This window comes from Nerophis ophidion, linkage group LG18, assembly GCF_033978795.1.
Source record: "Nerophis ophidion isolate RoL-2023_Sa linkage group LG18, RoL_Noph_v1.0, whole genome shotgun sequence".
Classification (NCBI taxonomy): domain Eukaryota; kingdom Metazoa; phylum Chordata; class Actinopteri; order Syngnathiformes; family Syngnathidae; genus Nerophis; species Nerophis ophidion.
The window spans coordinates 7,405,489-7,432,593 of NC_084628.1; the positions used below are offsets into that span (position 1 = coordinate 7,405,489).

A 27,105-nucleotide genomic window follows, 5' to 3' on the forward strand; every position below is an offset into this window, starting at 1 on the left:
ATGTTTCTCTCTCTTACACGTTTATGTGTGCTATGGCTATGAGGTTTTTTTCTTCTTTTTTGGCCTCAGTCTGGACCCCCTCTCCAGGGCCCCAGGCTTAGACGGAATTTTTTCCCCCTCACCCTTCCATCGTTTACCCGTTTCTCAGCTTTTTTGTAATGGATGCCGGAAGTTGGCAGACCATTCAGCGATCCTGTTCTGTCTCCCTGTAATGTTTGTCTGCTCTTGAATGGGATTGTGCTAAAAAAAAACTTAATTTCCCCTCGCGGATTAATATAGTACTTCTGATTCTGATTTTCTGGATGCACTGTATGTGTTTACATTATAATGGAGGCTGGGAAAAGACAAGTCTTCCAGGTTGCCTTAAAAGTCTCAGGTGATTAAATCCAGCCTTGTTCTGCAGACGGAGGGAGGAAGGCGAGGGATAAAGAAGCTAAAATAGACGAGCCAATAGAAATTGAAGGCTAAAACGGGAGTAGGAAAGAAGACACAGATCAAAACAGAGTTGTGGTCAAATCAACAGAGCGAGACTATCAAGGAGGTCAAGGATGCAAGAAAATGACTTTTCCTTCTACATAGAATAGCTCAAAGTTGTATTTGAGTAGATAATTTTGACGTGCATCTACGTTTACCTGCTCATTCGTTGCCCTGGACCTGCTGAGGAAGACAAGCGGCCGGTGCAGGGCCACCAGCAAGAGGAGACGACGAGCGGCGGCCAGGTCGAGCAGGAAGCTTGAGCAGCGACTCAGAGTCGTGATGAGGACAGCGCGCCGGGCGAGCAACGTGGAGGTGCCCTCCTTCCTCCGCCAGCTGGTTAAAGAAACCGGGAAGATGGTCACCTTCTTCTTCAAAGGCGGCTCGAGAGAGAAGGGGCTAGAGGAGGAGGAAGAGGACGACGACGACGCCATGCCCAGCCCGTACCTGGAGCGGCCCATTTTGGAGAAGCACGTGTCCGAGGGGGGGTCCCGGTCCGGGGTGAACTATGCGGTGGCAAACATGCAGGGCTGGAGGGCTCAGATGGAAGATGCGCACACGTGCATGCCTCAGATGACAGGGGAGCTGAGCGAGTGGGCCTATTATGCTGTGTTTGACGGCCATGCTGGGAGCACAGTGGCCCAGTATTGCTCCAGGAACCTGCTGGACCACATCCTGGCTACAGGTACTGAAACATAAGGGAGAACAATATGTGAATCATGCTGCATTTTCAAAACATACAGTTCAGTTTGATCAATATTATGTATTGCAATAAGGATATTTTGGCCTCGTTTCACTCCATTTCTTTATAGGAAAATACAATTACAGAGGAATACAATCATTACAATAGTGAAAAGTAGAGATGTCCGACATTATCGGCCGATAAATGCTTTAAAATGTGATATCGGAAATTATCGGTATCGGTTTGAAAAAGTAAAATGTATGACTTTTTAATACGCCACTGTACGGAGTGATACACGGACGTAGAGAGAAGTACAGAGCGCCAATAAACCTTAAAAGGCACTGCCTTTGCGTGCCGGCCCAATCACATAATATCTACGGCTTTTCACACGCGCAAGTGAATGCAAGCATACTTGGTCAACAGCCATACAGGTCACACTGAGGGTGGCCATATAAACAACTTTAACACTGTTACAAATAAGCGCCACACTGTGAACCCACACCAAACAAGAATGACAAACATATTTTGGGAGAACATCTGCACTGTAACACAACATAAACACAAAAAAAAATAATAATAAAAAACGTTGATTTATATCACGCTTTTCTAAACACTCAAAGCGCTCACAGAGCACTTACATCAGTAGCCACAGCTGCCCTGGGTAGACTGACAACAGAACCAAAACCCCGAACCCTTTGCAGCACTAACTCTTCTGGGACTCAACAATATACCCCAAAGCACCCCCTAACCCGCCCACCTCAACCTCCTCATGCTCTCTCAGGGAGAGCAGGTCCCAGATTCCAAACTGCTGTTTTGAGGCGTGTTATAAAAAAATAATGCACTTTGTGACTTCAATAATAAATATGGCAGTGCCATGTTGTCACTTTTTTCCATAACTTGAGTTGATTTATTTTGGAAAACCTTGTTGCATTTTTTTTAATGCATCCAGCGGGGCATCACAACAAAATTAAGCATAATAATGTGTTGATTCCACGACTGTATATATATAGGTATCGGTAGATGTCGGAATCGGTAATTAAGAGTTGGACAATGTAGGAATATCGTATATCGGCAAAAAAGCCATTATCGGACATCTCCGGTATTCATATTTTCAACAAAAGGAGGAAATATTTCCACAATTTACACGTTTTCACCTGCGATATTATTACGAGTGGCGGTGCTGACTCGTGTCCCTTTGGAAAAACCCGAGTGATGATGTCATGGGAGGGGGGTTGGGGGGCGTGGTTAAGAGGGGAGGAGTATATTTACAGCTGTTGTGTGTGCAGTTGTTCACTGCACTCTCTAAAAGCCGTAGATGTTATTGTCACATATGCATGATTGATTGATTGATTGAAACTTTTATTAGTAGATTGCACAGTACAGTACATATTCCGTACAATTGACCACTAAATGGTAACACCCCAATACGTTTTTCAACTTGTTTAAGTTGGGGTCCACGTTAATCAATTCATGGTACAAATATATACTATCAGCATATTACAGTCATCACACAAGTTAATCATCATAGTATGTACATTGGATTATTTACATTATTTACAATCCGGGGGGTGGGATGAGGAGCTTTGGTTGATATCAGTACTTCGGTCATCAACAATTGCATCAACAGAGAAATGGACATTGAAACAGTGTAGGTCTTACTTAGTAGTATACGTACAGTGAGCAGAGAACATAGTGAGTTCAAATAGCATTTGTTTTGGTATTGTCATATTGTGTCTTCTTTTTGGGTGGAAGTTGAAAAAACGTGTTCAAGGATTGGTTTGTTTATGAAGCTTGATATAGTTTCTGTTATTTTAGGAGAGTTTATTGACAAGCATGACTTAGTCAATTTAATTATAGTACTTGGTAAAAGGTTTATTTTTAAGGCCAAACAGATATTCACTTAGTGTTACTTTCTTTAAAACATTTATTCAGTATTTTTTAACTTTAGAAAGATACATGATTGACAACGATAATGATGCCAAAAAACATGAAAAAAGATGGGAAATCCTTAAAGGCTTATTATGAAAATGTAATAATGTTTATAGATATGCAACAACAGCAACATATATGCTATCTGTTGTTGTGTTCCCTATTTTTGAGTGTACAAAATGAAGGTGTGTGTTGAATCTGACTTGGACATAATATGGACTATACACAAATGCTTTTTATGAAAATGTAATTTTGTTTATAACTTATATGCAATCTGTTGTTTCCCTAATTTTTGTTGTTGTACATGGATGAGGGTGTGTGTTGCTGAGCCCACTTTGACATTGTCTGGACTGGACCTGGTTTTAAAAACCTTTTAGACAAGTCTAATTCCATTAACAACCTGGTCTGATGACGATAAGGTTATTTTTTTTATTTTTTATTTTTTTAATAAAATAAAATGAGATTAAAAAAAAAGAAAACAATGACATTTTTTTGGGATAAAAAAGAAAGTAAAATCATATAAAACAATTACATAAAAAATAGTAATTAATGATAGTGTTAGTGGACCGGCGACACACACAATCATGTGTGTTTCAGGGACTGCGTCCCTTGCAGACTGTGTTATATATGTTGTGGGAACCAGCATTATGGTAGCAGAAAGAAACAACCCTTTTTTGTGTGAGTGGGTGTGGCTGGGTGTGAATGGGGGAGGGAGGGGTTTTCTTTGGGGGGTTGATGCACTGATGGAAAGTGTATCTTGTGTGTTTTTGTGTTGATTTAATAAAAAAAAAAAAAAAAATAGCATAAGAACAAGTAAATACATTAGAAATACATTCGATTATTTACATTAGGTCAATCCGGGGAGATGGGATGTGAATGGAGGAGGGTAAGGGTTGAAGTTGCCTGCAGGTGTTGCCTGGAGGTGTTGTGGTGCATGTACAGTAGATGGCAGTATTGTCCTGTTTAAGAGTATCACAAGTTCACAACATTGCTGTTGACGGCAGACGAACTGCTTTACGGTAGACGAAAACGTGACTGCTGTTGTTGGGTGTTGTTACTGCGCTGGGAGGACGTTAATGAAACTGCCTAACAATAAACCCACATAAAAAAACCAAGAACTCGCCCTTGATCATTCTACACTGTTTACATTGTGGGAAAGCGGACGTGAAAACAGGCTGTCCTCACTCAGGTCCGCATGGAGCTGGAGGGGGCGTGGCCTCCGGCTCCGCCTGAATTTCGGGAGATTTTTGGGAGAAAATTTGTCCCGGGAGGTTTTCGGGAGAGGCGCTGAATTTCGGGAGTCTCCCGGAAAATCCGGGAGGGTTGGCAAGTATGCCCCTGATGTAGATGAATGGTTGTACCCCTAAAGCAAACACCTAAGAATAGTCATTTTCAACTGAACAGTTGACTGAAACTGTACCGTGTTTCACCCAGGTGGGGTTAAAGCAAGTGAAGACCCCGAGCAGGTGAAGGACTGCATCCGTGAGGGGTTCCTGGACATCGACACCCACATGCACAAACTGGCCCGAGAAGACAATTGGGATCGAAGCGGCACCACGGCGGCCGCCGTCATGATCTCCCCGCGCTACATCTACTTTATCAACTGCGGGGACTCTCGCACCCTCCTCTGCCACAACGGCCAGTTGGTCTTCTACACGGAAGACCACAAGCCCTTCAACCCCAGGGAGAGGGAGCGCATCCAGAACGCCGGCGGCTCGGTGACCCTGCAGCGCATCAACGGCTCGCTGGCCGTGTCCAGAGCCCTGGGAGACTTCGACTTTAAGGAGGTAGACTGGAGGCCGCAGACCGAGCAGCTGGTGTCGCCCGAGCCCGAAGTGTACGAGTTGGAGAGGACGGCCCAGGACGAGTTCGTCATCCTGGCCTGTGACGGCGTTTGGGACGCCATCGGGAACGAGGAACTGTGCGCTTTTGTACGCAGCCGACTGCAGGTGTGCGACGACCTGAGAGAAATTTGTACGCAAGTCATCGACCTCTGTCTCTACAAGGTAGGAAGATATGTTGCACAAACACACACAAACTACCTCAACGACAATACATACAATTAGTAGTGTCGCGATACAACTTCAAACATTTTTTTTTTGATACAATATAGAGTTGTGAGTCCAAATCCTGGCCGAGTCATACCAAAGACTGTAAAAATGGGACCCATTACCTCCCTGCTTGGCACTCAGCATCAAGGGTTGGAATAGGGGGTTAAATCACTAAAAATGATTCCCGGGCGCGGCCACCACTTCTGCTCACTGCTCCCCTCCCCTCCCAGGGGGTGATTAAGGGTGATGGGTCAAATGCAGAACCTCGGATTCAGGAGGAACAGTGTGATTTTCGTCCTGGTTGTGGAACTGTGGACCAGCTCTATACTCTCGGCAGGGTTCTTGAGGGTGCATGGGAGTTTGCCCAACCAGTCTACATGTGCTTTGCGGACTTGGAGAAGGCATTCGACCGTGTCCCTCGGGAAGTCCTGTGGGGAGTGCTCAGAGAGTATGGGGTACCGGACTGTCTTATTGTGGCGGTCCGTTCCCTGTACGATCAGTGCCAGAGCTTGGTCCGCATCGCCGGCAGTAAGTCGAAGACATTTCCAGTGAGGGTTGGACTCCGCCAAGGCTGTCCTTTGTCACCGATTCTGTTCATAACTTTTATGGACAGAATTTCTAGGCGCAGTCAAGGCGTTGAGGGGATCCGGTTTGGTAACCGCAGGATTAGGTCTCTGCTTTTTGCAGATGATGTGGTCCTTATGGCTTCATCTGACCGGGATCTTCAGCTCTCGCTGGATCGGTTCGCAGCCGAGTGTGAAGCGACCGGAATGAGAATCAGCACCTCCAAGTCCGAGTCCATGGTTCTCGCCTGGAAAAGGGTGGAATGCCATCTCCGGGTTGGGGAGGAGACCCTGCCCCAAGTGGAGGAGTTCAAGTACCTAGGAGTCTTGTTCACGAGTGAGGGAAGAGTGGATCGTTAGATCGACAGGCGGATCGGTGCGGCGTCTTCAGTAATGCGGACGTTGTACCGATCCGTTGTGGTGAAGAAGGAGCTGAGCCGGAAGGCAAAGCTCTCAATTTACCGGTCGATCTACGTTCCCATCCTCACCTATGGTCATGAGCTTTGGGTCATGACCGAAAGGATAATATCACGGGTACAAGCGGCCGAAATGAGTTTCCTCCGCCGTGTGGCGGGGCTCTCCCTTAGAGATAGGGTGAGAAGCTCTGCCATCCGGGAGGAACTCAAAGTAAAGCCGCTGCTCCTTCACATCGAGAGGAGCCAGATGAGGTGGTTCGGGCATCTGGTCAGGATGCCACCCGAACGCCTCCCTAGGGAGGTGTTTAGGGCACGTCCAACCGGTAGGAGGCCACGGGGAAGACCCAGGACACGTTGGGAAGACTATGTCTCCCGGCTGGCCTGGGAACGCCTCGGGATCCCCCGGGAAGAGCTAGACGAAGTGGCTGGGGAGAGGGAAGTCTGGGTTTCCCTGCTTAGGCTGTTGCCCCCGCGACCCGAACTCGGATAAGCGGAAGATGATGGATGGATGGATGGAATTTCGCCACACCAAGTGTGTGTATGACAATCATTGGTACTTTAACTTTTTAACTTAACATTGGAGCCTTGAGTATTGGCCAATACGAACTATACTACACACTTTTATTATTTTACAGTGTGGAATGTTGGAAAAAGGCTTGATCAAGTGAAAATGCAAAGACAATAATGGTACAGTCCCTTATGACGGATTAATTTTTTGGGAAGTGGAGTGTTAATTTGTGTTTTGGTGACACCTCGTGGTCACAATTCTTAATTAAATTAGGTCATGACGCAGTTAAAGGCCGACTGAAATGAGATTTTCTTATTCAAACGGGGATAGCAGGTCCATTCTATGTGTCATACTTGATCATTTCGTGATATTGCCATATTTTTGCTGAAGGGATTTAGTAGAGAACATCGACGATAAAGTTCGCAACTTTTGGTCGCTAGTAAAAAAGCCTTGCCTTTACCGGAAGTAGCAGACGATGCGCATGTGACGTCACAAGTTGTGGAGCTCCCCACACCCTCACATTGCTTACGATCATAGCCACCAGCAGCTAGAGCGATTCGGACCGAGAAAGCGACTAATTCCCCATCAATTTGAGCGAGGATGAAAGATTTGTGGATGAGGATAGTGAGAGTGAAGGACTAGAAAAAAAAAAAAGTTTAAAAAAAAAAAAAGGCGAGGGCATGTTATTGGACACATTTACTAGGAAAATTCTGGAAAATCCCTTATCTGCCACAATAGTGTTAATAGTGTTTTAGTGAGATTATATGGTACCTGAAAGTCGGAGGGGTGTGGCCACGGGTGTGGTGACCGCCAGTGTCTCTGGTGGGAGGAGGTAATAGTCCGCAGCTGCAGGAGGATGCAAGCTCCGCTCATAACTACGGTAAGAGCCGACTTATTACCACAATTTTCTCACCGAAACCTGCCGGTTGACATGTGGTTGGGATCCATGTTCGCTTGACCGCTCTGTTCCATAGTAAAGCCTCACCTTCGGGAATTTTAAACAAGGAAACACTGGCTGTGTTTGTGTGGCTAAAGGCTAAAAGCTTCTCACCTCCATCTTTCTACTTTGACTTGTCCATTATTAATTGAACAAACTGCAAAAGATTCAGCAACACAGATGTCCAGAATACTGTGTAATTATGCGATTAAAGCAGACTACTTATAGCTTGGATCGGGCTGGAAAAAAATGTCCGCTACAACCGGTGACGTCAAACGCACGCGACGTTTTCAACAGAACACTTCGCGGGAAATTTAAAATTGCAATTTAGTAAACTAAAGCGGCCGTATTGGCATGTGTTGCAAAGTTAATATTTCATTAACTATCAGACTGCGTGGTCGGTAGTAGTGGGTTTCAGTAGGCCTTTATGTTCAATGATGCAGACATGCTTGTTACCAGATTTTTTTTTTTTTTAAACGCTCCTTTCTTAAAAACTTCTGTCGGTAATATTCAACTAAAACTATTTGATTCTTGTTTTGATTGAAGAATGTGCTGTTTTAGACAGCAATATTGTTCAATTAAAGACACTCATTATGTGTGTGTGGCTTGCGTGCTCATCTAGCGCCTTGTAGCCTATAGCCCAGGGGCGCTCACACTTTTTCTGCAGGCGAGCTACTTTTCAATTGACCAAGTCGAGGAGATCTACCTCATTCCTATTTATAATTTATATTTATTTATTTATGAAAGAGACATTTTTGTTAACAAGTTAATGGTGTTTAATGATAATACAAGCATGTTTAACACACATAGATTCCTTTCTTTCATGAAGACAAGAATATAAGTTGGTGTATTTGATTCTGATGACTTGCATTGATTGGAATTAGACAGTGGTGCTGATAACGTCCGCATTTTCAAATGGAGGAATAAAAAAGTCCTCCTTTCTGTCCAATACCACATGAAAGTGGTTGGATTTGGCATCTCATTTGTCCAACTTACATACTCGTTTTTAAACACTTTGTTATGAGAGTAGCATATGTGTGTGGCCCTTTAATGTCTGGCAGCAGGTGAGTGACGTCAGTGAGTGTGCGGGTGGGCAAGCAAGTGAGAAAGCGGTCGCTGACGGCGGGAGAGAAATACATTGGCATCAAACTCCGTAGCTTGCTAGCCTGTGCACGCTAGCTTTCTGAGACTCTTATTTTGTTAGCACAGGCAGGATGAAACAGGTCTTTTATGGTGAAGACAGGAACTGTGCAGTCGGTCTTTAGAGTTTTGACAGTAGGTACGGAGTCTCTAGAAATAAAATGTGTTTCTCTGCGTCCGCCCTGTTAGTGATTTTTTTCCTAAATATGAGCTCGCAGCAGCCAGCGTCATCTCACAAGATCCTCGGGTGCCGAGAATGTCAAACAACTGACGAAAGTGAAGTCTTGGTATGATTGATGATTGCTCATTTTTATGTCTATTTTTTAATGCCTGGCTTGAGATCGACTGACACACCCTCCGAGATCGACCAGTCGATCGCGATCGACGTAATGCCCACCCCTGCTCTAGCCTATATGACTTCACTAAAATACAAAAAAAGAAGAGCAATCATTACAGGGATGGGAATTGAAAATATTTTTTTTGGCTCCGATTCCACTTTAAATTCTGCTTAACGATTCGGTTCCTTAATGGTTCTCTGATCGATTCTTATTTGGAAAAAAAATAAGAGAAAAAAAGGTGGATTACCATTAATTTTGTTTAGTTCAGAAGTAAAGCCTGCAGTAAGATCTCAAGAGACACAAATGGAGCATAGAAGAAAACTAATATTTTTTTTGTAAATAAATATAAGACATTATTTTCTTCTGTAATTTAATTACGTGCAAATTACACAAGAATGTAAAATTTAGTAGCATGTGATATTAACGGTGGCAGAGGGGTTAGTGCGTCTGCCTCACAATACGAAGTTCCTGCAGTCCTGGGTTCAAATCCAGGCTTGGGATCTTTCTGTGTGGAGTTTGCATGTTCTCCCCGTGAATGCGTGGGTTCCCTCCGGGTACTCCGGCTTCCTCCCACTTCCAAAGACATGCACCTGGGGATAGGTTGATTGGCAACACTAAATTGGCCCTAGTGTGTGACTGTGAGTGTGAATGTTGTCTGTCTATCTGTGTTGGCCCTGTGATGAGGTGGCGACTTGTCCAGGGTGTACCCTGCCTTCCGCCCGATTGTAGCTGAGATAGGCGCCAGCGCCCCCTGCGACCCCGAAAGGGAATAAGCGGTAGTAAATGGATGGATGGATATTAACTTCTTACATGCAAAGTAAGATATGTCAAGCCTTTGTTGGTTCTTATAATATTGATGATTATGGCTTACAGTTTTTGAAAACTTTGAATTGAAAATCTCAGAAAATGTAACGTCTCAAAACCTGCAAGCCATGATGATCAGAATTATAACAAATAAAGGCTGGCATGTAATAAGTGAAGAGCACAGATTAGTTTCACATTTGACGTTAAACTGCTGATAAGAATTGGACTTTTACACCATATTCCAATTTCATGAGTTCCACCTGAACAATATAATGACTGAGAGAAAATATGGTTGCAGGTAAACATGCAACTTTTCTCTGACTACAATTGAACATTCACCTACCGAAAATGCTAACTGTTGACCACAAACTTAGTCGCTGTTCAGGGACATTTGTCTCATGGCAGATGTGAACTGAAGCTGCCCGCCTCGGAACCATTCAGAAATAGTCTCTCGTCATGCTCCTCTGAATGAGAAGGCATTTATCTCAATTTAACAAATTCTAGCGCTGACATGATAGGAGGTGTTAGTCAGTACCCGTTGTATTCGGACGGCGTGCTGTAGATAGGAGCGGTTAAAACACGACATTCATTTATAATTACTGCATGCTGTGTGTTCAAATGTTTCGGCATATTGCTCCTATGTCCTCCTTTTGATGAACTAGCAGCCCTATAATTATTACAAGTAGAGATGTCCGATAAAGGCGTGTTTGCCGATATTCCGATATTGTCCAACTCTTAATTACCAATTCCGATATCAACCGATACTGATATATACAGACGTGGAATTAACACAATATTATGCCTAATTTTGTTGTGATGCCCCGCTGGATGCATTAAACAATGCAACAAGGTTTTCCAAAATAAATCAACTCAAGTTATGGAAAACAATGCCAACATGGCACTGCCATATTTATTATTGAAGTCACAAAGTGCATTATTTTTTTTTAACATGCCTCAAAACAGCATCTTGGAATTTGGGACATGCTCTCCCTGAGAGTGCATGAGGAGGACGGGGGGTTGCGGGGTTGAGGTAGGGCGTAGCGGGGGGGTGTATATTGTAGCGTACCAGAAGAGTTAGTGCTGGAAGGGATTTTGGGCATTTGTACTGTTGTGTTTATGTTGTGTTAAGGTGCGGATGTTCTTCCAAAATGTGTTTGTCATTCTTGTTTGGTGTGGGTTTCACAGTGTGGCGCATATTTGTAACAGTGTTAAAATTGTTTATACGGCCACTCTCAGTGTGACCTGTATGGCTGTTGACCAAGTATGCCTTGCATTCACTTGTGTGTGTGTGTGAAAAGCCGTAGATATTATGTGATTGGGTCGGCACGCAAAGGCAGTGCCTTTAAGGTTTATTGGCGCTATGTACTTCTCCCTACGTCCGTGTACACAGTGCCGTTTTAAAAAGTAATACATTTTACTTTTTGAAACCCAAACCGATACCAATAATTCCCGATATTACATTTTAAAGCATTTATCGGCCGATAATATCGGCAGTCCGATATTATCGGACATGTCTAATTACAAGTACTGTTGCAATATTTTCTTGTAAAATGTAGTCAACTTTAGACCGTTAGTTGTGCCAGGGCTCCGCCATTTTGAGATCAGACGTCAAGTAATGACGTCATCCCCACCCGGAAGGATGAAGTGAATAATATTTAGTGAAGTAAATTATATTTATATAGCGCTTTTCTCTAGTGACTCAAAGCGCTTTTACATAGTGAAACCCAATATCTAAGTTACATTTAAACCAGTGTGGATGGCACTGGGAGCAGGTGGGTAAAGTATCTTGCCCAAGGACACAATGGCAGTGACTAGGATGGCAGGAGCGGGGATCAAACCTGGAACCCTCAAGTTCCTGGCACGCCCACTCTACCAACCGAGCTATACCGCCCCATATATTAGGATCGATAAGAGAACTGTGTGAGAAAACGGCAAACGCTTCCAAGGACTTGGTACACTGGGAACTGGTTCTGAACAAGAACCGGTTTTGTATTCCCATCCCAAGCGGTCAACATTCAGTCAATTTATTGTATCTACCTCTGCATGTGCCTTAAAATGTTGCACGTCTCAGCGGTTGGTGTGAAACTCATGCATGTCACACTTGTCGTACTCTTATCAGCTGTATTAATGCTGACTGAGCAGTTTGCGCCTTAGCGCTATTATTATTACAACATTGCTGCTCTGTTGTGCAATCCATCCATCCATTTTCTACCGCTTATTCCCTTTTGGGGTCGCGGGGGCGCTGGCGGCTATTTCAGCTACAGTCGGGCGGAAAGTGGGTTACACCCACGCCAACACAGATAGACAGACAACATTCACACACTAGGGCCAATTTAGTGTTGCCAATCAACCTATCCCCAGGTGCATGTCTTTGGAAGTGGGAGGAAGCCGGAGTACCCGGAGGGAACCCACGCATTCACGGGGAGAACATGCAAACTCCACACAGGAAGATCCCGAGCCTGGATTTGAACCCAGGACTGCAGGAACTTCGTATTGTGAGGCAGACGCACTAACCCCTCTTCCACCGTGAAGCCTTGAGCAATATACTTTGTAAATGAATGATCATGTGATCAAAGAGAGCTCTGTTTTCCTTCCAACTTTATCACGCACTCATGTAATTGTTCAACTTCAAAAATTGATTCATTTAATGTGTTTTTGGAAATAGAGGAAATTATCTAAGCCTCTCTTCAATGATCGCCTGCATCCAATTACTTCTGACACTCTTCCCTGACCACTTCATTAGTTATTTATAAAAATGTTGTTCCTTCCAGGTGGATGAGCAAAATAACATATATAGCTCTCTAGTAGAGATGCGCGGATAGGCAATTATATCATCCGCATCCGCAATGCCATCGTCCACCCGAACCAACATTTTACCAGGACCGTACCCGCCCGCCACAATACATCAGAGGTTGTCCGCCTTTACCATTCACTGAGCTGTATAAACCTGTTTCACAGAGTGATTATGACAATTGGAGCCGCTATCGTCCTCGCGACTATCCAATGACATTCATTCTGATTACAAGAATATGGGCATGCTGATTGCTGGTCCGGCTACATGTTGTGTGCAGCTTCCGCCATTACACGTTCAAGATTGAAAGGCATACTGGGTGATACAGAGTACACTGATGGTTGTGATATAAACAACTTTAACACTTACTAATATGCGCCACGCTGTGAAGCGACACCCAACAAGATTGACAAACACATTTCGGGAGAACATCCTCACAGTAACACAACATAAACGCAACACAACAAATACCCATAATCCTTTGTATTCATGACACTTCCTGAATATATTTTACACCCCCGCGCCCCCAACTCCGCCCACCTTACCGACGCACGGGGGGTTGGGTTGGGGCGGGGGGGCGGGGTTTGCTGCTAGCGGGGTGTAGAAAATAGTCAGGAAGTGTCATGAATACAAAGGATTATGGGTATTTGTTGTGTTGCGTTTATGTTGGGACGGCGTGGCGCAGTGGAAGAGTGGTCGTGCGCAACCCGAGGGTCCCTGGTTCAAATCCCACCTAGTACCAACCTCGTCACGTCCGTTGTGTCCTGAGCAAGACACTTCAACCTTGCTCCTGATGGGTGCTGGTTGGCGCCTTGCATGGCAGCTCCCTCCATCAGTGTGCGAATGGGTAAATGTGGAAGTAGTGTCAAAGCGCTTTGAGTACCTTGAAGGTAGAAAAGCGCTATACAAGTACAACCCATTCATCATTTATTTGTTGTGTTACTGTGAGGATGTTCTCCCAAAATGTGTTTGTCGTTCTTAATTGGTGTGGCTTCACAGCGTGGCGCATATTACTAAGAGTGTTAAAATTGTTTATATCACAACCATTAGTGTACTCTGTGTCACCCAGTATGCCTTGCAGTCGTGTGCGTGTTGCCACGGAAGCCACACCCAACATGATGCTGGACTGACAAGCAGATCGTATATGATGTAGTAAGCGACAAAGCCAATGGCTTCATAGCACGCCCTTATAATTATTATCTGGGTGACTACCGGCAGTCAGTCTGGAGAATAAAAGCGTCTCTTCTTGTCTTCTCCGCTTTATGACACGGGTCTTAAATGACACTTTGAATGGTAAAGGATACCGATCACAGAACCATGCATATAAAATATTTCCGGATGGTTCAGCCGCCACCCGCCCGAATCTAATTAAAATCTATTTTTTCGTCATGTCAACCGCCCGACCCGCGGTTTATCCGCGGATGAGACCGCAAACCGCGCATCTCTACTCTCTAGTATGCTGTGGTGTACTTCTACACTACTATCCATCCATCCATTTTCTACCGCTTATTCCCTTTTTTTGGGGTCGCGGGTGGCGCTGGCGCCTATCTCAGCTACAATCGGGCGGAAGGCGGGGTACACCCTGGACAAATCGCCACCTTATCGCAGTTCTACACTACTACTAAAGTACAAATTGTCAGGATTGCCCCTAACAATTTTTTCCTCTGTGTGTAGTATTTCCTATCAGCGCTCTTATTTTGTTGGTTTCCTGTCTTTCTCCCTGAGCGCTGTTTCCCCTCAGCTGCGGCTGATTGGCACCAGAGCACACCTGGTGTCAATCAGCCCGCTGCTATTTTTACCTGCTTTTGTCCTCCAGTCAGTGCTGGATTATTGTCGCTTCTGTATTGTCGCTCCTGTCGTGTCGTGTCTTTGCAGTGTAGCGGTAAGCTATATATCGGTAGCTGTTTGTAGCTTACTGTTTTTTGTTCCCTGCTTCCAGTTTGTGTTACCACAACAAGTAACGACTTTTGTTCCCAATTCTGTACTTGCTAGCTTCCATGCTAGGTGTTTTATCTTCTAGCTCCCACGCTAGCTTTTTTAGTTTGTTATCTGCCTCGTGCACTCTTTTTGTTAGTACCCTTTTGTTTGTTCGTGTTCTAGTATTTTAATTAAATCATGTTTTCCCGTTCATTGCCTGCCTCCTTCTCTGCATCTTGGGGTTCGTCACAAACATCCATCCATCCATCCATCTTCTTCCGCTTATCCGAGGTCGGGTCGCGGGGGTAGCAGCCTAAGCAGGGAAGCCCAGACTTCCCTCTCCCCAGCCACTTCGTCTAGCTCTTCCCGGGGGATCCCGAGGCGTTCCCAGGCCAGCCGGGAGACATAGTCTTCCCAACGTGTCCTGGGTCTTCCCCGTGGCCTCCTACCGGTTGGACGTGCCCTAAACACCTCCCTAGGGAGGCGTTCGGGTGGCATCCTGACCAGATGCCCGAACCACCTCATCTGGCTCCTCTCGATGTGGAGGAGCAGCGGCTTTACTTTGAGTTCCTCCCGGATGACAGAGCTTCTCACCCTATCTCTAAGGGAGAGCCCCGCCACACGGCGGACAAAACTCATTTCGGCCGCTTGTACCCGTGATCTTATCCTTTCGGTCATTACCCAAAGCTCATGACCATAGGTGAGGATGGGAACGTAGATCGACCGGTAAATTGAGAGCTTTGCCTTCCGGCTCAGCTCCTTCTTCACCACAACGGATCGGTACAACGTCCGGATTACTGAAGACGCCGCACCGATCCGCCTGTCGATCTCACGATCCACTCTTCCCCCACTCGTGAACAAGACTCCTAGGTACTTGAACTCCTCCACTTGGGGCAGGGTCTCCTCCCCAACCCGGAGATGGCACTCCACCCTTTTCCGGGGGAGAACCATGGACTCGGACTTGGAGGTGCTGATTCTCATTCCGGCCGCTTCACACTCGTCTGCGAACCGATCCAGTGAGAGCTGAAGATCCCGGCCAGATGAAACCAACAAGACCACATCGTCTGCAAAAAGCAGAGACCTAATCCCGCGGCCACCAAACCGGAACCCCTCAATGCCTTGACTGCACCTAGGAATTCTGTCCATAAAAGTTATGAACAGAATCGGTGACAAAGGGCAACCTTGGCGGAGTCCAACCCTCACTGGAAACGTGTCCGACTTACTGCCAGCAATGCGGACCAAGCTCTGACACTGATCGTACAGGGAGAGGACTGCCACAATAAGACAGTCCGATACCCCAAACAATTTCTGACAAAAATAATAAACATGTCCTTGCTTTTTATTGTGTGTGGTTATGTGTGTTATATCATTTTGCACTGTTACAACGTGTTTTTATGAATGAAGAGTGCAAACCCATTATGCAACTAGATTTGGTCTGCCTCCCTCACCGTGTGCGCCAACGTGCCCCCGAGTTGACACTATTAATAGGCGTGTATTAAGGTGCGCTGGGAGATTGGAGGAGGGGACAAAGACGACACGTGGCTGGGATTAGGACTCAGTGTGAGGATTGCGTTGATGACGTTCAGTTGAGTACTGGAGCTCAATATACACCGGCTCAGTGGTTTTATCCTGGCCAAGATGAGGAACTCTATTTATTTCCCTTGAAAGGCTTACTTGTCCTCCACACCTCTGTGATGTCACCATTAAGTCCGTCAATGTTTTTTTTGGTCAGTAAATAGAAGTCAAATTTAGGATTGAATAAAGAATGTCTCCCAAATTCCAATTTAATTCAATGAATTTGAATTTATCCTTTTAGTGTATTTTTCCACACAACCATTCTACATATTTCTTAAACCCATCCATCCATCCATCCATTTTCTACCGCTTATTCCCTTTTGGGGTCGCGGGGGGCGCTGGCGCCTATCTCAGCTACAATCGGGCGGAAGGCAGGGTACACCCTGGACAAGTCGCCACCTCATCGCAGGGCCAACACAGATAGACAGACAACATTCACACTAGGGCCAATTTAGTGTTGCCAATCAACCTATCCCCAGGTACATGTCTTTGGAAGTGGGAGGAAGCCGGAGTACCCGGAGGGAACCCACACATTCACGGGGAGAACATGCAAACTCCACACAGAAAGATCCCGAGCCTGGATTTGAACCCAGGACTGCAGGACCTTCGTATTGTGAGGCAGACGCACTAACCCCTCTACCACCGTGAAGCCCTATATTTCTTAAATATTTTATGTAAAACTGTAAAACTCAGGTACACACTCCGTCATACTTATTATGGCAAATGTTTTCTTTGACAACTAATAATAAAATCATATTTTAAACACAGATAATTATTTTTGATGTGATATTACATTCAGAGTATGAAAAAAATATACTTAATTCGTCAGAATGCTTTAAAATGGAAGGAATCTGTGCTGTTTTCAAAGCTGGACTCTAGAAAGAGGTGCCGCGGCCTCCAAAGCAGAACCACCAGTTCTGTAACAGCTTCTTCCCTCTGGCTGTAAGACTCTTGAACGCATCATAATTATCCCCTCAATTCTCCCCAAAATGGATTAACTCACTAGAATAAAAAGACAATATAACATACATCCATAAACGTGGATGCATATGAAAAAGTGCAATATATTTATCTGTACAGTAATCTATTTATTTATATCTGCAACTTATTGCTTTTTTATCCTGCAATACCATGAGCTAATGCAACAAAATTTCGTTCTTATCTATACTGTAAAGTTCAAATTTAAATGACAATAAAAAGGAAGTCTAAGTCTTTAATTTTAGGGTTTGTAAAATACTCTAAAAACCTTTAAGTGTGACAAATTTGGTTACTTAGCGGTAAGGAAATTAACAAATCGTTTGGTTCTGCTTCTTAGAAGTTACTTTTAAACTTCTTTAGTTTTTTCATCAAACTGCTTTTTATTCCCCCCCCTTTTTTTTTATAATTGTGTAACACAGTGGTTCTCAACCTTTTTTCAGTGATGTACCCCCTGTGAACATTTTTTTTAATTCAAGTACCCCCTCATCAGAGCAAATCATTTTTGGTTGAAAAAGAGATAAAGAAGTAAAATAAAGTACTCTGTCATCAGTTTCTGATTTATTAAGTTGTAAAACAGTGCAAAATATTGCTCATTTGTAGTGGTCTTTCTTGAACTATTTGGAAAAAAAGATATAAAAATAACTAAAAACTTGTTGAAAAATAAACAAAAGATTCAATTATAAATAAATATTTCTACACATAGAAATAATCATCAACTTAAAGTGCCCTCTTTGGGGATTGTAATAGAGATCCATCTGGATTCATGAACTTAATTCTAAACATTTCTTCTCAAAAAAATTTATCTTTAACATTGATATTTATGGAACATGTCCACAAAAAATCTGGTTGTCAACACTGAATATTGCATTGTTGCATTTTTTTTCACAGTTTATGAACTTCAATTCATATTTTGTTGAAGTATTATTCAATAAATATATTTATAAAGGATTTTTAAATTGTTGCTATTTTTAGAATACTTTTTTAAAATCTCACGTACCCCTTGGCATATCTTCAATTACCCCCAGGTGTACGCCTACCCCCATTTGAGAACCACTGGTGTAACATGTAGTCCAGGGGTCACCAACGCGGTGCCCGCGGGCACCAGGTAACCCATAAGGACCAAATGAGTCGCCCGCTGGCCTTTTCTAAAAATAGCTTAAATAGCAGCACTTACCAGTGAGATGCCTCTATTTTTTTAAAAATTTGATTTATTTACTAGCAAGCTGGTCTCACTTTGCTCGACATTTTTAATTCTTAGAGAGACAAAACTCAAATAGAATTTTAAAATCCCAGAAAATATTTTAAAGACTTGGTCTTCACTTGTTTAAATAAATTCATTATTTTTTTTTTACTTTGCTTCTTATAACTTTCAGAAAGACAATTTTGAGGAAAAAAATACAACCTTAAAAATGATTTGAGGATTTTTAAACACATATACCTTTTTTACCTTTTAAATTCCTTCCACTTTTTTCCTGACAATTTAAATCAATGTTCAAGTATTTTTTTTTTTAATTGTAAAGAATAATAAATACAATTTAATTTAATTCTTGAATGTGAGTGTGAATGTTGTCTATCTGTGTTGGCCCTGTGATGAGGTGGCAACTTGTCCAGGGTGTACCCCGCCTTCCGCCCGATTGTAGCTGAGATAGGCGCCAGCGCCCCCCGCGACCCCGAAAGGGAATAAGCGGTAGAAAATGGATGGATGGATTTTAGCTTCTGTTTTTCCGACGAAGAATATTTTGTGAAATATTTCTTCAAACTTATCATGATTAAAAGTCAAAAAAATTATTCTGGCAAATCTAGAAAATCTTTAGAATCAAATTTAAATCTTATTTCAAAGTCTTTTGAATTTCTTTTAAATTTTTTGTTTTGAAAAATCTATAAAAAATAATGATTTGTCTTTGTTAAAAATATAACTTGGTCCAATTTGTTATATATTCTATCAAAGTGCAGATTGGATTTTAACCTATTTAAAACATGTCATCAAAATTCTAAAAAACCAAAAACTTTCCGTAAAAGGAAAAAAAAGGTAAGACGGAATGACAGACAGAAATACCCTTTTTTTTAAAAATATATATCGATTTATTTAAATTGAGCAAATTGGCTATATCCGGCAATTTATTTAAATGTGTAGAAAACTGGGAGCTCGTCGCATTAATCAGTACCCAAGAAGAACCTCTTGGTTTCAAAAAGGTTGGGGACCCCTGATGTATCCATCCATCCATCCATTTACTACCGCTTATTCCCTTTCGGGGTCGCGGGGGGCGCTGGCGCCTATCTCAGCATTTGAAATCTTCTGATAAAAAAGACAATATATATCAAAAGTGCAATTTGGAATTCTCTTAGTAGAATTTAACTTAATTCTACAACCTGTAATTACAATGAAACACCTTGAGTAATTCAATTGAAATTAAAATTTTTCAAATGAATTGAATTTATAAATCCAAATACAGATTGCACAATCGAATGACATCTAATACAAAATTCTGCCTTTAAATACAATTTGATTGGTGTTATTGTAAAACAACATAAATTATGTATTACAAGGTTTGTAGTTTGGAGTCATGTAGAATTACATTGTATTATACTAAGGGCATCTGGTCAGGATGCCACCCGAACGCCTCCCTAGGGATGTGTTTAGGGCACGTCCAGCTGGTAGGAGGCCACGGGGAAGACCCAGGACACGTTGGGAAGACTATGTCTCCCGGCTGGCCTGGGAACGCCTCGGGATCCCCCGGGAAGAGCTAGACGAAGTGGCTGGGGAGAGGGAAGTCTGGGCTTCCCTGCTTAGGCTGCTGCCCCCGCGATCCGACCTCGGATAAGCGGAAGATGATGGATGGATGGATGGATGGATGGATGGATATACTAAGGGCTTTGACTGTTTTTTTTTTTTTTTTAAGTTTTACATCACAATTAATATTTCTATTAGCACCCTAGTATTCACTTACTTAAATAAAGTAGCAACAAAGTTTTGCAGTGAATTCAAAACATTTTTTTTTAGAAGATGTTATAGTGAGTTTTCACCTTTAATCAATCTGTTGCTCCTCCAGGGCAGCTTGGACAACATCAGCATCATCATAGTGTGCTTCCCGGGCGCCCCCCAGCTGTCAAAAGAAGCACTGCAGCAGGAAGCAGCTCTGGAGCAACATATTGACATGAAAGTGGAAGGTGCTTCAATTGAACTCAACTCCAAAAACTTTAGCATTTGATGTGAACTCATAAAAGTTAGAACGATTACATTGAATTTACAGAAATCATCCAGATGATGAAGTCCAAAGATGAAGATCCTGACCTCTTGTATGTGATCAAATTCCTGGCCGAGGAGGGAATACCAGGACTTCCACCAGGGGGAGGCATCACCAGCAAGTAAGATTACTGAAACACAATCATTCACTTAAAACAGTGTTTTTCAACCTTTTTTGAGCCAAGGCACATATTTTGCATTGAAAAAATCCGGCGGCACAACACCAGCAAAAAAATCATTAAAAAACAAAACTCAGTTGACAGTAAAAAGTCATTGTCGCAATTGTTGGGTATGACTTTAAACCAGGGGGCACCAACCTTTTTGAAACCAAGAGCTACTTCTTGGGTACTGATTAATGCGAAGGGCTACCAGTTTCATACACACTTAAATAAATTGCCAGAAATAGCCAATTTGCTCAATTTACCTTGAATAAAAAAAATCTCTCTTTATATATATATATATATATATATAAAAAATGGGTATTTCTGACTGTCATTCCGTCATATATTTTTTTTTCCTTTTACAGAAGGTTTTTTGTAGAGAATAAATGATGAAAAAAAAACTTAATTTAACGGTTTAAAAGAGGAGAAAACAGGAAAAAAATGAAAATTTAATTTTGAAACATGGTTTATCTTCAATTTCGACTCTTTAAAAATTCAAAATTCAACCGAAAAAAGAAGAAAAAAAACTAGCTAATTCGAATCTTTTTGAAAAAATTAAAACAATTATTTACGGAACATCATTAGTAATTTTTCCTGATTAAGATGAATTTTAAAATTTTAATGACATGTTTTGAATAGGTTAAAATCCAATCTGCACTTATATATAACAAATTGGACCAAGCTATATTTCTAACAAAGACAAATCACTATTTCTTCTAGATTTTCCAGAACAAAATTTTTAAAAGAACTTCAAAAATCTTTGAAATAAGATTTAAATTTGATTCTACATATTTTGTAGATTTGCCAGGATAATTTTTGGGAATTTTAATCATAATAAGTTTGAAGAAATATTTCACAAATATTCTTCGTCGAAAAAACAGAGGCTAAAATGAAGAATTAAATCAAAATGTATTTATTATTCTTTACAACAAAAAAAAAAATTACTTGAACATTGATTTAAATTATCAGGAAAGAAGAAGGAATTTAAAAGGTAAAAAGGTATATGTGTTTAAAAATCCTAAAATCATTTTTAAGGTTGTATTTTTTCTCTAAAATTGTCTTTCTGAAAGTTATAAGAAGCGAAGTAAAAAAATAAATGAATTTATTTTCAACAAGTGAAGACCAAGTCTTTAAAATATTTTCTGGGATTTTCAAATTCTATTTGAGTTTTGTCTCTCTTAGAATTAAAAATTTCGAGCAAAGTGAGACCAGCTTGCTAGTAAATAAATAAAATGAAAATAAAATAGAGGCAGCTCACTGGTAAGTGCTGCTATTTGAGCTATTTTTAGAACAGGCCAGCGGGCTACTCATCTGGTCCTTACGGGCTACCTGGTGCCCGCGGGCACCGTGTTGGTGACCCCTGCTTTAAACCATAACCAAGCATGCATAACTATAACTTGTCTCAAAGTAGGTGTACTGTGACTACCTGTCACATCACACTGTGACTTATTTTGAGTTTTTTGCTGTTTTCCTGTGTGTAGTGCTTTAGTTCTTGCGCTCCTATTTTGTTGGCTTTTTTTCTTATGTTGGTATTTTCCTGTAGCATTTTCATGTCTTCCTCTAAGTGCTATTTCCCGCATCTACTTTGTTTTAGCAATCAAGAACATTTCTGTTGTTTTTATCCTTCTTTGTGGGGACATTGTTGATTGTCATGTCATGTTCGGATGTACATTGTGGACACCGTCTTTGCTCCACAGTAAGTTTTTGCTGTCGTCCAGCATTCTGTTTTTGTTTACTTTGTAGCCAGTTCAGTTTTAGTTTAGTTCTGCATAACCTTCCCTAAACTTCAATGCCTTTTCTTAGGGGCTCTCACGTTTTATTTATTTTGGGTTTAAGTATTAGACACCTTTTACCTGCACGCTGCTTCCTGCAATTAGCTACGGGCTGCCACCTACTGATATGGAAGAGTATTACACGGTTACTCTGCCAAGCTCGAGACAGCACTGACATTTTTAGAGTATAATAAGTCTTTAATTATTTTAATAACATTGTTATTTCCTGAACAGGTGCGGAAGAAAACGGATGGATGGATTAAAATGCATGAGAATGTTTTATATTTTCAACGTTATTTTTAACAATGTGATTACTAGTGAAATTATTCATTACTTGTCGTGTTAAGCAATGTCAGCTAAGATTTATCTGAGAGCCAGATGCAGTCATCAAAAGAGCCATATTATTGCTGCCCTCAATTTCCTCTTGAAAAAACAGCCACATTCTGAGCAGTGAATACAGGAGAACCTTCAGTATAGCGGTGGTGCCGGTATAGCTCGGTTGGTAGAGCGGCCGTGCCAGCAACTTGAGGGTTGCAGGTTCAATCCCCGCTTCCGCCATCTTAGTCACTGCTGTTGTGTCCTTGGGCAAGACACTTTACCCACCTGCTCCCAGGGCCACCCACACTGGTTTAAATGTAACTTAGATATTGGGTTTCACTATGTAAAGCACTATGAGTCACTAGAGAAAAGGTGCTATATAAATATAATTCACTTCACTTCACTTCACTGACACTCAACAACAACACATAATTTGCAGACTATAATTACTGGTTTGCAAAAAATACTTTTAACCCAAATAGGTGAAATTAGATAATCTCTCACCGCACACCAGACTGTATCTTACGGCAGCGGCACAGTGGTTGAAAAACACTGACTTATAGGATGCAAAACTTCAAATATTAATTGACTTTTTCTCCCCTTGCAGGCGAGACTGTATCATCTCTTCTTATCAGAAACACATCGCGGCTCTTAAGACTCCTGATCCAATGGTAAGATGGATTAGTGCATTCAAAACATGACCATCCTAATGCACATTGTACTTCATATTGTTGTTTTGTCTGCTTTTAGGACATCGGGGGATCTGAAGAGGACTCCAGTTAAAGCAATGATGTTGAAAACTGAAATGTATGATAAATATATATTATGATTTCTTTGTTGGTATCCTGGATAAACATCAAAATATTTTTTGTTACATTCTTAAACTGTAACACTGATCAATATGTGTCATATTAGAAGTGTCTGTATACGGCAGCTAATTGTACACTCACAGGGCATATCATGAGGCACACCTGCAGAGCAGCTGCATCAACCATTTGGCTAATTTATCTATGTATAGTCGTCCCTCACCACATCGCATTGCAGATATTACAGCTTCAGCACATTACGGATAGTTTTTTGGATATTTTAAATCTTATAAATTCTTATAAGACAATAATAAAGCTGTGGAGGGGGGCGTGTCCTGCGGGCCTGCAGCGACAGGTGCGAATATGTCACACCTGGGCCTACTTATCTAGTCACCTGTTGCTGACTTCGAGCCCTGTCCTGGCACACCCTGCAGGCCACGCCCCCCTCCACATAGGCATTTTCCAGCATGAAATGGTTAAATAGACAAAAAAAATTCAATACGACTGTAGTGCTGGCCAATAGAGGAGACCAAACTATTCAGTATCATGGCCACCGATTGGCTCAACCTCAGGCAGCACTACTACATTGCATTAAAAGAGTGTAAAGGTAACTATCGGGTGTTATTTCTTGTCTAGAAGGCTCTAATAACGTTTAAAACATGTTTAAAAAGGCCGAAGACAGTTTTTTACGCTCTAGCTATCAAAATATTTGATTTATAATAACGATTTGCGGAAATTCATTTGTTGCAGTTAAATCCGCAACCTACAGTGATACGACGAGGAACGACTGTACTGTATTGTGTAAACTGCCCTATAGGGGGCGACATATTGCTATCATGCATCTGGGGATAGGTTGATTGTCAACACTAAATTGGCCCTAGTGTGTGAATGTGAGTGTGAATGTTGTCTGTCTATCTGTGTTGGCTCTGCAACTTGTCCAGGGTGTACCCCGCCTTCCGCCCGAATGCAGCTGAGATAGGCTCCAGCACACCCACAACCCTGAACGGGACAAGCGATAGAAAATGGATTAAAGTGAATAGGAAACATCGATCCATCCATTTTCTACCGCTTGTCCCTTTTACCAAAGAAATAACTTGCAATGAAAATGTCCAAAATATGAATTACATGTAAATGAAATGACTAACTAATTGAGAATGATTTATAATATAATTGATAATTTATCAATTTATTAACATTTATTTTTATCACCAATTTCTAATGTAGTATGGGTAAAATGTTAGAAATTAATGTTGCAAATTAAAAATATTTTTTCTTTTAGATAATTACAAAATACTATAAAAAGTTTTTGAATCGCATCTCAGTATTAAAATATATTGTTGAACTAAAAACACCAAAGTTAAAGGCCTACTGAAACCCACTACTACCGACCACGCAGTCTGATAGTTTATATATCAATGATGAAATATTAACATTGCAACACATGCCAATACGGCCTTTTTAGTTTACTGAATTGCAATTTTAAATTTTGCGCGAAGTATCCTGTTGAAAACGTCGAAGTATGATGACGCTTATATTGACGCGTGCGTTTGACGTCACCGGTTGTAGCGGACATTTTTTTTCCAGCCCAATCCAAGCTATAAGTAGTCTGGTTTAATCGCATAATTACACAGTATTCTGGACATCTGTGTTGCTGAATCTTTTGCAATTGTTTCAATTAATAACGGAGATGTCAAAGTAGAAAGATGGAGGTGGCAAGCGGTGTATTGCAGCTGCCTTTAGCAACACAAACACAGCCGGTGTTTCCTTGTTTAAAATTCCCGTAGTTGAAGCTTTTTAACTATGGAACGGAGCAGTCAAGCGAACATGGTTCCCGACCACATGTCAACCGGCAGGTTTCGGTGAGAAAATTGTGGTAATAAGTCGGCTCTTACAGTGGACATAAGCGGAGCTTGCGTCCTCCTGCAGCTGCGTGGCTTCTCTTCAGAGACACTGGCGGTCACCACACCCACGGACACACCCCTCCGACTTTCAGGTACCATATAATCTCACTAAAACACTAGTAACACAATAAGCAGATAAGGGATTTTCCAAAATGATCCTAGTAAATCTAAATCGCTCCCACTGCCCTCGTCTTTTTTTTTTTTCAATCAATCAATCAATCAATCAATGTTTACTTATATAGCCCTAAATCACTAGTGTCTCAAAGGGCTGCACAAACCACCACGACATCCTTGGTAGGCCCACATAAGGGTAAGGAAAACTCACACCCAGTGGGACGTCGGTGACAATGATGACTATGAGAACCTTGGAGAGGAGGAAAGCAATGGATGTCGAGCGGGTCTAACATGATACTGTGAAAGTTCAATCCATAATGGATCCAACACAGTCGCAAGAGTCCAGTCCAAAGCGGATCCAACACAGCAGCGAGAGTCCCGTTCACAGCGGAGCCAGCAGGAAACCATCCCAAGCGGAGGCGGATCAGCAGCGCAGAGATGTCCCCAGCCGATACACAGGCGAGCAGTACATGGCCACCGGATCGGACCGGACCCCCTCCACAAGGGAGAATGGGACATAGGAGAAAAAGAAAAGAAACGGCAGATCAACTGGTCTAAAAAGGAGTCTATTTAAAGGCTAGAGTATACAAATGAGTTTTAAGGTGAGACTTAAATGCTTCTACTGAGGTGGCATCTCGAACTGTTACCGGGAGGGCATTCCAGAGTACTGGAGCCCGAAATGAAAACGCTCTATAGCCCACAGACTTTTTTTGGGCTTTGAGAATCACTAATAAGCCGGAGTCCTTTGAACGCAGATTTCTTGCCGGGACATATGGTACAATGCAAGATAGGATGGAGCTAGACCCTTAACTTTTTCTTTTTTTTTCTAGTCCTTCACTCTCACTATCCTCATCCAAGAATTTTCATCCTCGGTCAACTAATGGGGAAATTGTCGCTTTCTCGGTCTGAATCGCTCTAGTTTCTGGTGGCTATGATTGTAAACAATGTTCAGATGTGAGGAGCTCCACAACCCGTGACGTCACGTGCACATCGTCTGCTACTTCCGGTAAAAGCAAGGCTTTTTTATTAGCGACCAAACGTTGCGAACTTTATCGTCGATGTTCTCTACTAAATCCTTTCAGCAAAAATATGGCAATATCGCGAAATGATCAAGTATGACACATAGAATGGACCTGCTATCCCCGTTTAAATAAGAAAATCTCATTTCAGTAGGCCTTTAAATAATATCTTTATAAGTGGGAAGTGTCATTAAATATTGTGCAGGTGTACATAATGATGTGTCGCGTGACTGTCTATAACTGATACTGTATAAAACAATATAACATGCACAATAAGCAGTGTTGTCAACACGTGCACCAGTTCATCACGCGTGTGAATACAGTGGAGCCTCCCCAGTAATAAGTTGGCACGATGCTGTCAGGGTTCAAAGGGCGAGCAGGAAGGACAGTGGATAAATACAGTCAATATGAATACCCAGGCAGGTTGGAAAGCGAGTGTGATGCGAGGAATTAGCACGCATGCCTTATAAAAATGTGCAAGGCACTTTGGAAGGCTGTGTGAGGAGTTGCATCACAATTTTAAAACACGCCCACTGCTTACATTTGGATCGATACTGTAAAATTTGATGTGATGTAAATCTGCATAAAATGGCTGTCATTCCTGAACTATACATTTTTGAAACATCTTAAATAAAGTTGAAAGTCTGTCTTTCAATGTCTTATTTAA

The 27,105-nt window shown here is 42.1% G+C and overlaps 2 protein-coding genes and 1 long non-coding RNA gene across 5 annotated transcripts in view; 1 reads left to right on the forward strand and 2 right to left on the reverse strand.

Moving 5' to 3' along the window:
* The window catches only part of rtn2a (reticulon 2a), a 72,058-nt gene extending 71,403 nt beyond the window's left edge, over positions 1–655 (reverse strand). For all 3 annotated transcript variants that reach the window (XM_061878636.1, XM_061878637.1, XM_061878634.1), the window contains exon 1: positions 633–655. In XM_061878636.1, coding sequence (XP_061734620.1) covers positions 633–640 — 8 coding nt within the window. In that variant the 5' untranslated portion in view covers positions 641–655. The remainder of the gene's footprint in view (positions 1–632) is intronic.
* On the forward strand, positions 461–27,086 carry ppm1na (protein phosphatase, Mg2+/Mn2+ dependent, 1Na (putative)). Its single transcript, XM_061878643.1, has 6 exons — positions 461–1,159; positions 4,520–5,091; positions 20,154–20,271; positions 20,355–20,469; positions 23,206–23,269; positions 23,349–27,086. The coding sequence occupies exons 1-6, from the start codon at positions 757–759 to the stop codon at positions 23,379–23,381; spliced, it is 1,305 nt and encodes a 434-aa protein (XP_061734627.1). The 5' UTR covers positions 461–756; the 3' UTR covers positions 23,382–27,086.
* Positions 687–27,105, reverse strand: part of LOC133537539 (uncharacterized) — a 39,762-nt gene continuing 13,343 nt past the window's right edge. The window contains exons 3-6 of the long non-coding RNA XR_009802716.1: positions 20,396–20,478; positions 20,128–20,240; positions 922–1,162; positions 687–810 (exon numbers count right to left, since the gene is read on the reverse strand). This is a non-coding gene — a long non-coding RNA (uncharacterized LOC133537539). The remainder of the gene's footprint in view (positions 811–921; positions 1,163–20,127; positions 20,241–20,395; positions 20,479–27,105) is intronic.

Coding starts and splice junctions, on each gene's coding strand:
- ppm1na (XM_061878643.1), top strand. CDS start 757: ATGAGGACAGCGCGCCGGGCGAGCAACGTGGAGGTGCCCTCCTTCCTC. Junction 1,160..4,519: donor GGACCACATCCTGGCTACAG/GTACTGAAACAT, acceptor TGTTTCACCCAG/GTGGGGTTAAAGCAAGTGAA. Junction 5,092..20,153: donor TCGACCTCTGTCTCTACAAG/GTAGGAAGATAT, acceptor TTGCTCCTCCAG/GGCAGCTTGGACAACATCAG.